This window comes from Galeopterus variegatus, unplaced genomic scaffold (assembly GCF_000696425.1).
Source record: "Galeopterus variegatus unplaced genomic scaffold, G_variegatus-3.0.2 Scaffold4064, whole genome shotgun sequence".
NCBI lineage: Eukaryota > Metazoa > Chordata > Mammalia > Dermoptera > Cynocephalidae > Galeopterus > Galeopterus variegatus.
This window is the reverse complement of record NW_007730175.1, coordinates 23,589-37,662: the sequence shown is the minus strand read 5'-3', so window position 1 is coordinate 37,662 and position 14,074 is coordinate 23,589. Positions and strand designations below refer to the sequence as shown.

Below are 14,074 nucleotides of genomic sequence, written 5' to 3'. Positions count from 1 at the left end.
AGACGGCTGCCATATCCTAACCTGCTAATAACCAGTTGTCTGCAGATTTATCTTTTTTGTCAGTTCCTTCTGTCTGTCTCTCTTTTTCTTTGTCTTCCTGTCTTAGGATGGTTGAAGATGTGATGTCTGTATGTTCTCTGTTGTAAGTAAATTTAATGGAATCTGCCTCTTATGCCAAACGTGCTTTTTTTTGCCTTTTGTTTCTGCATTCCAGTGCTTTTTATTTGCTCTCCATGGCTGCTGCTGACATGTTTCTGTGGCGGGCCTGGGAATGATGGGGCATGGGGCTCCCCAGTAGCAGAGATGATTTTTCTGTTTCTCGGTGATTAGCATAAGTGAGACTGCTTGGCTGTGACAATGTCATCATCTGCCTGCTTGATGGGAATGGAAACTTTTTTTCTTCTTGCATATTGGATGTCTTCATCTGAAAACCACACTTTTATTTCTTTCACTCCTCATTCCATTTTTTTCATTTTAAATTGGGCTAGTGGGTGATTGCTTTCAACAGTACCGTGGCTTCACATGAAAATAACCATCCAGTCTAACCACCGGCAGCAGCTGCGTGGCTTGTTCTTGCTGATGTGTGAAGTGAAAATGTTTGGGCCATTCCAAATTGAGGCCTGTGGGAGTGCCCTGAAATGCAGGGTCAGCTCTCAGTGGAGCACACGGCTCTGAGAGCCATTGCCAGGCTGCCTAGGGCCTGTGTCCTTGATTACCCAGGACATGCCTCACCTGTGGGTTACCCTGTGGACGTCCGTGAAAACAGAGTTGACCACCCTGGTGCCTCTGCTGCTGGCCTCCTGGCCAGGAGGGATCGTGTGGGCAGCTCTCAGGGGTCCAGAGACATGCACCTTCTCCCTGTGCTTAGAAGGGAAGCTGACCTGGTTCCAGGCATCCGACAGCCCCGGGATAGGGTGGAGTCTCAGGCTCCCTTCTGCCCAAGGGATTTCTTTAGTATTTTCAAGCCATTTAGCAACTATAAAATATATGGTTATATATTTATATGCATGAATAAATATATGCTTTAAGCTGTGATTGCACCGTTTTTATGGCAAATGCCATAAATGCTGTAAATAACTATTTATAGTACTTTTGTCATGATTAAATGCCATTGTTGGAGCCTTTTGAGAGAACACAAGGAGAGAACTTGAGCTCCAAATTGCACTGTGTGCATCCAGTTAATGTGTAAAGCAGGAGAGGGTGGTGGGATCTATCATTAGGGACCAACCCCCCGCCCCCAACTCCCAAAGCCCTTGCTTTGCTGGGGGTGGGACCATACCATGGAAGGGCTAGAGACCATGGGGCAGGGGCCAGTCTGTAACATGGAGGCCATTCTGACCACAGAAGTGAACCCCTGACCCACCCAGTGGACTTAACGGAACCATTTATGCTAAAAGTCATCCCTTTCTTCCGAGATCTGCCTCATTGGCCCTTCAGAGGTCTGATCTGATGTTTCCTTTGCCCCCTCACCCATTACTTATATGAAGCAGAAAGAAGAGAGAAAAAGCTGTGAATCTGGTCTGTTTACTCTTGTTAGAAAAAGAAAAATCACCTCTTCACTCACTGGCCCTGCCTTTAGTCTCGAAGTTCCCATGAGCAGGAAGGATTCTGCACATTTTCCCTGAGGACCCAGAACTTCCTGTTTCTGCACAGGTGAGAAAAATCACCTCTTCACTCACTGGCCCTGCCTTTAGTCTCGAAGTTCCCATGAGCAGGAAAGATTCTGCACATTTTCCCTGAGGACCCAGAACTTCCTGTTTCTGCACAGGGGGGGGGGGGCCCTCAGTTGTACATTAAGTGCATGTCGCCTTGCCCCTCTGTAATTCGGATCCTGTTCATTGGTGTCATGAGCCTTGAGCCCCTCTCCCAGCCTTAGTTGGCTCAGACATTCCTGGAAGAATCCAGATAAGTTAATCTCATCAAAAATTTGCTTTATAAAATAAGAACATTTAGTTCAACTTAGCTTTGTTTTCTGGGTCAGCTCTCCAAAATGGCATCTCTTTAAAGATCTCCAGCTTGATGGATCTTTCCCTTAGGGGCAAAAATAATATCTGTTAAAAAGTCACAATGGATGGTCGGCATGGACATCGCTGTGCTGGTGTTGGAGGGTGTAGACAGGAGGGGTCGGGGCCAGAGAGCTGAGCAGGGGTGGTGGCTGCAGTCTGCTCTGTGTTGCTCTGGAGTGTTCTGAACCTCTGTTTGTTGTGTTCACATTTTCCATTTTGTTTCCAGTGACACATTTAGGGTGAAAAAGTCGCCAAAACGGTCTCCTCTCTCTGATCCACCTTCTCAGGTACAATGTTCCTTTGATCTTTATGATTTTGTAACTCACCTGGGAGTTGAGGCTGCTGTGTTTTTCCTGCCCCCAAGTCAACAGAGCTTTCCTTCTTGCTTAGCAGGAACTTTCTCTTTGCCTCCTACGTAGAAGGTCCTTCCTCATTTGCAAGACATTGTTTTGATCCTTTCACTTTGGGGAAGATCAGAGTGTGTCCTGAGAGTAGGGGGAAGGTCAGGAAAAATGTTATTGGGTTCTGTAGGAACTGTTCCTGTCCATGCTAGCCAGTTAATCTGCTGAGAACTCATATGACTGTTAAGTTGGGAGGGTCTTTTGAGATAAGTGAACCCATAGTGAGAAGATGAAAAAACTGAACGTGTGTCAAGAGCATTGAATAATGCAACCAAAATGGGAATGGGAAGATAAAGGAACCCCGTCCTCTAGGAAATCGGGGGCTTGGTGAGATAAGTGAACCCATAGTGAGAAGATGAAAAAACTGAACGTGTGTCAAGAGCATTGAATTATGCAACCGGAATGGGAAGATAAAGGAACCCCGTCCTCTAGGAAATCGGGGGCTTGATCTCTTTCTTTATAAAAGTTCCTGTTTCCCTCTTACTAGCACCTCCACCAAATATATGCCACTTCTTCTACCCTGTTTATGGACCAAGGATGGTTCTCCTCAAGCATGTGTGCCATACCAGTCAGGGCTGTTTCTGGGTCATAAAACAAGCAAACTGTCCGCCCCTCCATATCTGAGCTAGTGAAGACCCAGCCAGCACACCCTGGCAGGGTGGGGGCTGTGGAGGGAGGCACCCAGCCCTAGGAGCAGGCTTAGGTCCCAGCTATAGCCCTGCCCTCACATTTCTGGGTTCCCAGCCTGATCTGCTCAGCTCTGCACTCCCCTATGGACATAGAGATAACACCCCCTTTCTCTCCCTCCAGGGACTGGCATGAGGTTCGTCAGGTGATATTGACATGCGAGCCTAAAGCAATGTATGAGCCTAACACAGTTTTTGTAGTAAAAAACTCGCAGTAAACAAGACACAAAATCTTGGTTTTTTTTTTTTTTTTAAACCCATTATCACTCCCTGAAACAAACCATCATAATAGGAGATTCATAGAGGAAAGAATGTTTCTTTGAGGGACCATTTGAAGCAGAGTCTGGCAAGAACATGCGGAGGATTTGGGTAGGGACCTCTCCTGGTTAATAGGGCCCCAGACTCACGGGTGGGCATGGTTTCTGAGCGGGAGACTGAATGAGACAAGAGACTGCTTCACTTTTCCTTGCAGGATCCCACTCCAGCTGGTACGCCAGAAACACCGCCGGTGATCTCCGCGGTGGTCCATGCGACAGATGAGGAAAAGCTGGCTGTCACCAATCAGAAGTGGACGTGCATGACAGTGGATCTGGAGGCTGACAAACAGGACTACCCGCAGCCCTCGGACCTGTCCACCTTCGTAAATGAGACCAAATTCAATTCACCCACAGAGGGTAAGCAGCTCTGTGGCCAGCCAGACCCCCACCCTGCCTTGGAGAACACTGCCCCTAGGGAGCGAAAGGCCAGGAGAGAAACTTCTGAGCCAGGTAACCACGATATCATTACTGTGCGATTGTCTGCACGACTCCCGCTGCACGTGAAGCTACAGCTGCGTTTTAAGACAGCCTGAGACTTGAAGCCAGCCATCCCTTTACCCCGAGATGCCTGCTACGAGCCAGCGCAGTGCCCTTTAGTTCTAGATCCTGAGCACTTGCTCTGGCTTGGCTCATTCTTGGCTGTATGGCTTATGTCCCTTCTGTGACTTTGAAAAACACACCACAGAAGTGTCATTCAGGTCAAACTTTCAGGGTAGGGCGACCTACCTGGGAGTCTCCTGGTGCCACCATTGTTCCTAGGCCCTACAGGATGTCCAGACAATGTGGCCATATCTGCTAATCAAGCCCCAAACCAGAGGTTCTCCCCAGGCTTGCTGACAAGACCTGACTCCTTCCCTGGGAGTGGGCCCGGGCACTTTGTTTACTTCGTCAATATCTTTCTTCCTCCTGTGTGCATTCAGTTTCAGCTTTCTGTGTGATTCTTTGGCTGAAAGAATTCACACATCTTGTCAGCTTAGCATGACTGCGTGAATCAAGACTTTTAAAAAACTTACTCCACCACAGTTGTTTTTTCTGCATCTGCACGTTGGCTTCCATACTTCCTTTCTTGTTAGTAGAGCTGATAGGGGAGACACTAGAGCCTCGCCGAGGAGGGAAGAATCCACTTTCCCTGACCTGATGGTGCCATGTTCACGGTCCTCCACTGACCCCCTCTGTGAGGCTGCTGACTCTAGTATTGGACCAGCATTTCAACACTCTGGCTTTTGTGATGGTTTTGAGTTTCCCTTTCCAAGATCTTGATTTCTAACAATTTTTTGAAAGAAGGTCACTCAAAAGCCTTGTCTTTGCTTTGCTGCTAATGAGAAACCAAGACCTCCATTAGATGACCTCCCTGCCCGGGCTGGGCCAGGGGTGGTGGTGTAACGGGGGTATGGGTAGTTTTCAATTGTAAATCAAACTCAGACACTTCTCTGGAGGCTGTACCCTGGTCAGGCCTCTCTCAGTGGTTTGCTTTATGCCCGTGAGATCTCAGAATGGTACCAGTACTGAGTTATGGTGAGATCTATTTCATGTTCTTCAGATTTTTTTTTTGTCCATTTTGAGACCGGCTGCACCACGCTCAGCCAGCGAGCGCACCGGTCATCCCCATATAGGATCCGAACCCGCAGCGGGAGCACTGCTGCGCTCCCAGCGCCGCACTCTCCCGAGTGCGCCACGGGCTCAGCCCATGTTCTTCAGAATTTTGGATGCTTATCTTTTTACTACATAAAGCTGCCTTTCTAAGTTTGACAATGAAAAAATCCAAATGATATATACTTCAAATTTTTGGCATTTTATTTTATTTTTTTCAAAATAGAACCTTATCTTTTTACTACATAAAGCTGCCTTTCTAAGTTTGACAATGAAAAAATCCAAATGATACATACTTCAAATTTTTGGCATTTTATTTTATTTTTTTCAAAATAGAACGTTTTGGTTGACTGTCATGTTGGCCCTCTGGCTTGGGGTTCGGGTGGCTTAAAAGTGACCATCTCCCTCTAACCTGATGCCAGAGGCCCCCAGACCTGGCCTGGACCTCCCTCCAATCCTCATTTTCATCTGCGTCCACTCCTGAGCCACGAGCCTCACCCGGCTGGAATCACTGTCCCCTGGGACGCCCCTCACTCAGCTGCCTCTGCAGGGGCTGCTGCTGTCCCCACCCCACTCCTTGTTTCCCAGCCTTGCCTGTCTTGTCCTGCCTGGCTCAGTCCTTCCCTGGACTTCCCTCCCCACGCTGCTTACCTTAGTGCTTGGTCTGGGCCGAGCTGGAGGCACTGAGCACCTTGATGATGATATATACGCACTTCCTGCTTCTCCATGAGATTGTGTGTTTCCTGGAGGCGAGAACTCTGGTTCATCTTTGTGTCCCCCACAGCCCCAGGAACATGGAGGGGCTAAAGACAGGTTTGTGAGATAAGGAAGTACAAGGGCAGGCAGGTAACCAGCTTAGTTAGTGTCAACTCAGTCAATTTGATCTTTGCAGCAGGCATCACTTGCATGAGGGGGGTCGCAGGGGGTTTACATGCCAGGAGCAGCAAGGGACACTTGAGCACTAGCATCGGATTGGCCATTTTGATAACCCGTGGATTTCTGCTGGTTCACATCTCTTGAGCTTGATTCTAAATGTCAGAGAAAAACATTTAGAAACCAGCCTGAGCTTGGCATTGTAGATAAAAATCAAAAGGTATATGACTTTGGGGTGTGTGTGTGTTTGATGTTATCATCAGAAATCAATACATGCATTTTTTCTTAGAAAAATCTAAAAATCCCAATGGTACTTTTTAAGCTAATAGGTGCCTCATTCAGTGGTAATGGTTATATCTGTTTGTCTTTAACATTGTATGAAAACAGACGACTCACTAGCTCAGTAACACATTTGACAATTGTTTCTACAAAAATTCAACAAATAGGTAAATATATAAGATTGGAACAAAACTCTGTTAAATCTCCCTCAGAAAATGATTGTGAAGGTTTGGGAAGTCACGACTATAATTTTAGCTGCAAATCTGTCATCAATGTGAAGAGATGCGGTTGCAATTCCAGGAGGTGCAGACTCTGCTGTAGCCACCTCCCTGATGTACCCTGGCTCTCTCCAGAAACTGGATGCAGAGCCCTCTTATCCAATCGCCCTTCCTGTTAATTGGATGAGGTCAAGTCCAGCAACACCAGACATGCACCCCGGGGTGCTGATGTGATCATTAGAATGAGTCTGTGCGTTGCCGCAGCTGTGAGCTGAGACTTTCTTGGACTGCAGTCACCAACCACAGGGAAATGAAATGTTGCTTTAGAAACAGTAATGACTGTTTGAACACCTGTTCACTGTATTATGAATTCTATAGGTAATAATAAAGCAGAAACTGTCGTTGGTTGAGCACTTTGAGCTGTGCTGAGTCTTTTACATACACGATTTCATTTCATCCTCCCAGCTCTGCATAATGAATTTCTTCAATTTCCCATTTTAAGAACAAGGAAACAGACTGGGAACTGTTAAGTGACTTGCCCTATGTTGCAGGGCTAATTCACAGAGAACCAGGTTTGCCTGACTTAACAGCTGTGCTCTTTCCTGCTGTGCTGCTGATGTGTGCGAGAACAAGGAAACAGACTGGGAACTGTTAAGTGACTTGCCCTATGTTGCAGGGCTAATTCACGGAGAACCAGGTTTGCCTGACTTAACAGCTGTGCTCTTTCCTGCTGTGCTGCTGATGTGTGCATGGAACAGGATTCTTGCCCTCATCTATAGAATGAAGGTGTTGAACCAACAACACTTTTCTACCTGGGTCCCCAAGAGCAGTGTTGAAGAGCTTCAGGTTATCACTAATATTTCAAAAAAACTGAGTGGAACTAGTTTAGAAAGAAGTGCAGGTGATTAAAACGCCACGTTTGGGCTGTAATGACATTAACTCACCATGGTGGCGTGGATAATCTCCCACGGATTAAAAACTCAGGTTGACAATTATGACCTGTTTTCTTTGCACACTTGCTTACTAAATGTGCTTTTCTGGTGTAATCTTTTAAAACATGGTGCTGTAGAGAAAACCTAATCCTTGTGGTCCCTAGGGATGGAAATGTTAGAAACCACTGGGATACACAGCCTCTGAGATCCTCCTTCCTCTGGTCCAGGAGACCCCGAGAGATCAGTTCTTTAAATTCACTAGTCTGGGTGGCTCCTTGGTGCTCACCCAGTTCTCCTGTCTCCCTTAACATAGCTACACTCACCTCTCCTTCCTACATCCAGCAAAGAGAAGAGGCCTCTGCAGGTGCCCAATCCATTCTTTAATGGTGGGCACCATCACTGTCACACTGCAGACATTTAGAAGGGAGACAGTAAGGACACTGGGAGCAGCCTCCTTGTCCCTTTCCACAGGGTTCTTTTCTTCCTCTTAACATCACATCACTTTTGTTAAAAGTTCTAGAAATACTAGCAATGAGTAATAATGTGTCTGATCACAATCCCTTATATTTGTATAACCCATTGTAGGGCCTTTGTCTTACAGTATTTCATTTTATTCTGCAAAATGTGGCCACTTTGAGCTCCCTTTTATAGATAAGCCAATAGGCATGGAGAATCCAGGTGAGTTGGCTCTCCTGATGCTGGGAAGGAAGGCCTGGACTCAGCTGCATTCTTCTGGCTTCTGCATGGGGCTCTTTCTAGTCCTCCAGCAAAGCTGTAGCAGTTAGAGTCAGATGAAAAGAGCAGTCAAGCCCTCTTGCTGTGCAATGCCCCAATATGAAATAATTACCTCAAGCTGTCCTCAGATATGCCAGGACCCATGAATACCTTTGGGCCTCTTCAGCTTGAAGCAGGCACATGCTTTAGCAAGTGGCCTTCACTTTTGAAGGTGTGCGACTTGGTACGACTGCTGGTACCCTTCCTGGCCTGCCAGCTGCGTGTGGCATGTTGTGAAAATGGGGGTAAAATTGGACGTGGCTGCACACCCACACCTCCCCTTTGAGGCTTGGATTTTAAAGCAGATGAATGAGATTTCAAACACCTTGATGTATTGGAGACCACCCAAGATGACAGGAAGCAGCACTTATTTTTCTTACATCCTGTCACGGCCATTGTGTAAATTATAACTGAGGACCCCACACAGCTGTGACTGGAAGTGGCAGAGTGCATTCTGAAGGAGCACTTCCAGGTGTGTCACTCACCTGAGATTGAAGTTCCCGTGTAGAGCAGGGGCCTCTCGGAGCCGGGCATGTTACAGATGCAGAGATTGCGTTGGGGGTCAGAGAGCTCCACTTTTGTACCGGGACTTTCTCACACTGAAGGCACCAACCATGGGAAAATGAAATGTCGGGTTAGAAGCAGCAATGACTATTTGAACACCTATTCATTATACTACAAATTCTGTAGGAAACCATAGTAAAGCACCCACTGGCTCGGTGACACGTTTGCTGCTTCTGAAGGGAGGAACACAGGACCCGGAGCAGTGGGAAGGGACACCTTCTTGGCAGGTAGGAGGAAAGGCAGATAAGTGAGTTCAGTGGCCTGGAACTCACCCAGGTTCAGCTGCCAGGAAGCGAGATGAGGTTCCAGGTGGGGTGCACTATTGAGGGGAGCTGGCAGCCAGAGCTGGGTCCTCAGCTGGTGGTGCCTTGCTTGTTTGGGGCATCATGGGTGCTCTTTGGTGTTTTGGGGTATACTGGGAGATTTCTGTTAAATAACTTAGGGTTATATAATGCCTTGGCAGTTATAGTGATGCCTTGGAAGAAGCAGCTGATTTACTATTATCTTCTGAACTTAAACAGTCTATAGTAGAGAAATAAAATGATAGTTCTGGGGCCCTACACCTGAAAAGTGATAGATCTGGAAGAGGAACTAGAAGTCACCTTTCCTATCACTGTCCCCTGCTTACTTCTCAATTAAGATGAGGACATGTAGTCTTTATAAATTAATGCTTCTGTGTCTTAAGTTGGGGCAGACCCCAGGGTACAGGCTCATGGGACAGGTGGAGCTGCATTTTCTGAACTGCAGCCCAACAGCGTGTGTTTTGTGCTCCAGTCTTTGCTTTCTGGGTGATGCACCACTCACAGTGTGGACGTTCAGGATGCAAGGAGTCAGAAATCCACACATCAAGCCCATGAGGAGGCTTTGCCTACTAGAAGGATGTGTTTGCTTCACCAGGGAGACCCAGACATCCCTGAAAAGTAGTCCACGTGTTGCAGTGCTTGAGTCTGTTCAGCCATAACCATCCAGGCTTGCAGGTTTTAAGAAAGTCTTTCAGGAAATCTCGCATTTTAAAGCTCATATTAAAGAATCATTTTTTCAGTGATGCTTTCAGCAATACGCAGAAATAAAAGGGTTTTAAACCGGCACTGCTATTTTTATTTATTTCAATCTAAAAAAATTGCAGCATTGAGCTTTATGGATTGCTACTGATTTCTGAGCAGGTCTAGTCTCTGGTGAGTGTCTGGAATTTTCTTTGCAGCCTAAAGTCACCAATCAGTTTGCAATAGGTCATTTCTCCACCTACTTGGACTTTAAGTTTTACTAGTCTTTGCATTTGAAAATTTGATTTGGACTGGTCCCGTGGGCACTGGTCAAATTTTGGGAGATACTCAGGTGACTCGTGGAGCTTCTCTTATGAGCAGCGCTAAAGGAACGTCTCCTTCTTCTGCTTCAATGTGACTGGGGCAGGATTCTCAGAGCGGGACAAGCATGGGTCCTTTCCAAAATATCATCAGGATATGTCACCACACATGTGACACATGAGAATTACAGCAAAAACCAACACTAAAATGTACATACTCTAATCTGAAAGCTTGAGTGCTCAGATCTGCCGACAGTCAAACCTGTGCTTGGTCATGCCGCTGAATTTCCTTGAGACTCTCTCAGACTCCCTAAAGGCAGGAGCCCCTCTGCATTGAGAAGTTTACCCCATTGCCTGAAAATAGCTGAGCTGAGCCTCCCCTTTTTGCTGCCAGAAGTCTCTAGTCGGTGGGCGTTCTCAGAAAGCTCAGAGCCCTGTTCTAGGCCTTACCCTGCCCAGCCCAAATTGTTTCATTTTTTCCTCTCTGGCACTAACCTCACTTTTTGTGTCTTTTGCAGAGCTGGATTACAGAAACTCCTATGAAATCGAATACATGGAAAAAATTGGCTCCTCCTTACCTGTAAGTTCTTCTGTGTTGGGGCAGTCAGGGGACTCCTTTCCTGCCCTGTCCTCTGTTGCAAAAATGCAGGCAGGGGCCTCCTCCCCTGTGCAGAGCACCTCTGGTAGCTCAGACCCCAAATGGAGCTACCTCTGCACACAGCATCCTGGGGGCATCGTGATGGTGGACTGGGCTGAGGGGCTTGGGGTGTGTACTCAGTCCACTTCATTTTCAGGGAGAAAATAACCAAATGCAGTTAGGCTTCCTGCAGAATTATTTCCCTGAACTGAGAAAGAGCTAGTCAGAGATTTCTTTAAAATAAGGAGGTGAGGGCTTTGTTGTTTTGAAGGTGCACTGTTTGTTGTTTTCTACAGATTAATTGTTGTAAGTAAGTGCATTATTGTCTCTCCAGGCAGTAGGCCTTTCCCTCCCTTTTCGTTTGAGTGGCATGGTGGGCAGCTGTCTTCCCCAGCTTAACGTTGTCTCCTGTCCTGGGGCATTTTGTTCTGAGCAGAACCCCTTGCTGAGCTGTTGTCCAGCGAGGCTCTCGGAGACATGGGGGTGCACAGGAGGGCTTGCTTGTGACAGTCAGTGGCCCCGAACGTGTTGCTCCTCTCTTATCTTTTTTGGCATGGTTTGTAGATGCTGGCGTTGCTGCTTCTAAACTGCAGCTTGCCGTAAGTTAGACCTGAAGGTTGGGCAGGAGAACGTACCCCTAGGCAGACTTAAGTGCCAAGTCAGTAAATTCACAGCTACCTGAGTAAAGTGCACGGGCTCTGTCGTCACCTCTCGGCGCATTGCTCAGAGTGTTTGCTTACTGCTGGGTCGCAGGTAGACCTGAAGGTTGGGCAGGAGAACGTACCCCTAGGCAGACTTAAGTGCCAAGTCAGTAAAGTCACAGCTCCCTGAGTAAAGTGCACGGGCTCTGTCGTCACCTCTCGGCGCATTGCTCAGAGTGTTTGCTTACTGCTGGGTCGCAGGTCTGTCCCTGATAGCTGAGGCCACATATGTGATACTGAGGGTGAGACATTTTGCCACTGAAGTGGAGCACTCGTGTGTCTTAATAGCATGGATTTAAATGGACTGAAACCTCAGGGGCCCCTTCCCCTTGTTCACTGTCCACTGACTGGCACATTGGCAGGCCTCGTGGATATGTTTTGTGAAGAGTGTGCCCGGCCCAGGTGTCGCAGAACCTCCCAGAGATTTCATGGCAGTGCAGAGCAGCGAGCCAGCTGGCTGTGGCAGGGGCTTTGGGGACCCCGACAGGGCATGTGTAGGAGTCATTCAAGGTCTTCCCATCTGGACCAGATGCCAGTCTCCATTTCCTGGGCGTGGCCACTTGCCTCCTCGCCTCAGCTGCATGTAGCCCTCCCGTGTACTTGGCCAGCTGAGCTGTTCCCTGGACCTGGGCTGGGCTCACGGTTCTGAGCCTCTGCCCGCGCCACGCCCTCTGCCCGCGCCTTTCTGCCGTGTCCACCGGGAGAAGTCCTTGTCCTCCCAGGGCGAGCTTGTTGCTCTGTCTCTCTTCTCCATGCCTCAGTGGCAGTGCTTGTCACTGTGGGTCATCGTGCTGGTCTCCCCCGTTCAACCACAGGCTACCGTGGACTGGATCTTGCCTTGGCCTCTCATTATGCTCGGTGGCCGGTGTGCTGTGGGTGGATCGTCCAGCACGCCACCTCCCTGGCGCATGTTCCCACCTGCACCCAGTTGTGTCCTCTCCTCCGTCTTCTTCCCTCCTGGCCTCCCCCGTCCCCCTCCAGCCAGCCCCCTCTTTCTCCTCTCTTCCTGGAGGCTCCAGAAAACAAAAGCTTTTCCCTGATGAGTTTATTTGTTCCCTGTTGAAGAACGTTCTGGTTTTTATCTCAGTGGCATGTTCAGGCCAGCTGTCCAAGCTGACATGTGACCTTGATCCCTGCAGCAGGACGATGACGCCCCGAAGAAGCAGGCCTTGTACCTTATGTTCGACACTTCTCAGGAGAGTCCCATCAAGTCTCCTCCTGTCCGGATGTCGGACTCCCCGACGCCATGTTCAGGGTATGACGTACATGGACCCCCAAAGTCTCTGAGCACCTTCACACTGTTATCCTGACTTCGTTTCGTTTGCATGTGTTTGGGAAGCCCACATCTCAGTCTCTCTGATTGTCCACACAGACACAGATGCCTCAGTTTTATTCCTGAGGGCCCCCTTGGACTAAGGCAAAAGCCTTTAACAGCTGGCTGTGTTAAAGTCATCTCATCACACCCTCATCACAAAACTTTATTCAATCATTTATCTGGTGGGGGGAGCGTGGCACAGCATTCAGAGCCTGAATCTCCGCTCCACCCCTTTCAGATTGTGTGGCCTAATGTGAGTTACTTGACCCTCCTGTGCCTCAGTTTCCTTGAGTGAGAAGTGAGAGTAATAATAAAACTGTCCTCGTAGGGATTTCATGAACATGAAAGGAGGCGATCTGTCTTCCAGAGCATCCCCCCAACTGTGCGATGGTGACAGGGTGCCTGTCTTCCGGAGACATGCTGTATGGAAAGCATGTAAAGTGTCCAATAAACACATATTATTAATATAGGTGTTAATATTTGGATTCATCGGGGTTGATGTTCTGAGCTGTGTGATGTTTGATTGGTAAGCGAGGAGCATTGATCTAAGATTTGGACCTGCCCATCTGTGTCCACCTGCCTCTTTTGCTGAGCAACAGTGAAGCACTTGCTTTGATTTCTCAGACTTACTGGGGACCCTGCAGGCCAGAATCTGCCCAGGGTGATGGTGATGTTACTACAACAGCGGTGGTGGCCCTGTATGACAGAAGCCCACCATGTTCAGTGCTTTACCTGTGGGCTGCATCTCATTTAATCTTTACACAGAGGTATGTTGTCTTCATCTTACAGAAAAGGAAACTGAGGCACGGTAGCCAGTTACTTCCCCAGAGTACACAACCAGGCCCCTGACTTTTCTCACTCCAGACTGCGTGCCCCTCGGCCAGTGGCATCTGGGCTTTTGCCCGTCCCTTGTCAGTGGGCCGTGGGGTGGGGCTGGACCATCTCTTCCCTCTTGACTGCCCAGCCTAGGGGCTGCATGGCCACCAAAGCCCTGGCCCGTATCCCTCTGGGAATGTAGGCTGGAAGTCCAGGATCCCTGGAGGTATTGACTTGGTTGGCACATCCTGGTTGATTTCAGCAGAATTTCCAAAGAGAAGACTCTAAAGGTGCCCTTTGCTTCCTCAGGTCAAGTTTTGAGGAGACCGAAGCCCTGGTGAATGCCACAGCCAAAATCCAGCATCCTGTTGTGCGAGGGCTGGCCTCCAACCAAGAGCCACACTTGCAGGTGCCAGAGAAGTCCTCCCAGAAGGAGCTGGAGGCCATGGCCTTGGGCAGTCCTTCAGAGGCGATCGAAATCGTAAGTGGTATTAGAGGGGCCCAAGGTCACTGGGGATGAGGCCCAGGCCAGTTGGGTACTGTCACCAAAGGGGCCAGGCCTTCAGAAAAACACTCACCTGGCACTTGGCTATAGGGATCCAGGAGGACAGAAGCCACCCCAGGAGACCCCACACCATGACAATGAGGGAAGGGCTCTCCGT

General features: G+C 48.4%; 1 protein-coding gene across 1 annotated transcript in view; it reads left to right on the top strand.

Moving 5' to 3' along the window:
• The window catches only part of TACC2 (transforming, acidic coiled-coil containing protein 2), a gene marked incomplete at its 3' end in the record, with an annotated part of 188,598 nt that overhangs the window by 152,190 nt on the left and 22,334 nt on the right, over positions 1-14,074 (top strand). The window contains exons 11-15 of the mRNA XM_008586646.1: positions 2,233-2,293; positions 3,566-3,767; positions 10,462-10,523; positions 12,421-12,536; positions 13,722-13,893. Of these exons, the coding sequence (XP_008584868.1) occupies positions 2,233-2,293; positions 3,566-3,767; positions 10,462-10,523; positions 12,421-12,536; positions 13,722-13,893 (613 nt within the window). The remainder of the gene's footprint in view (positions 1-2,232; positions 2,294-3,565; positions 3,768-10,461; positions 10,524-12,420; positions 12,537-13,721; positions 13,894-14,074) is intronic.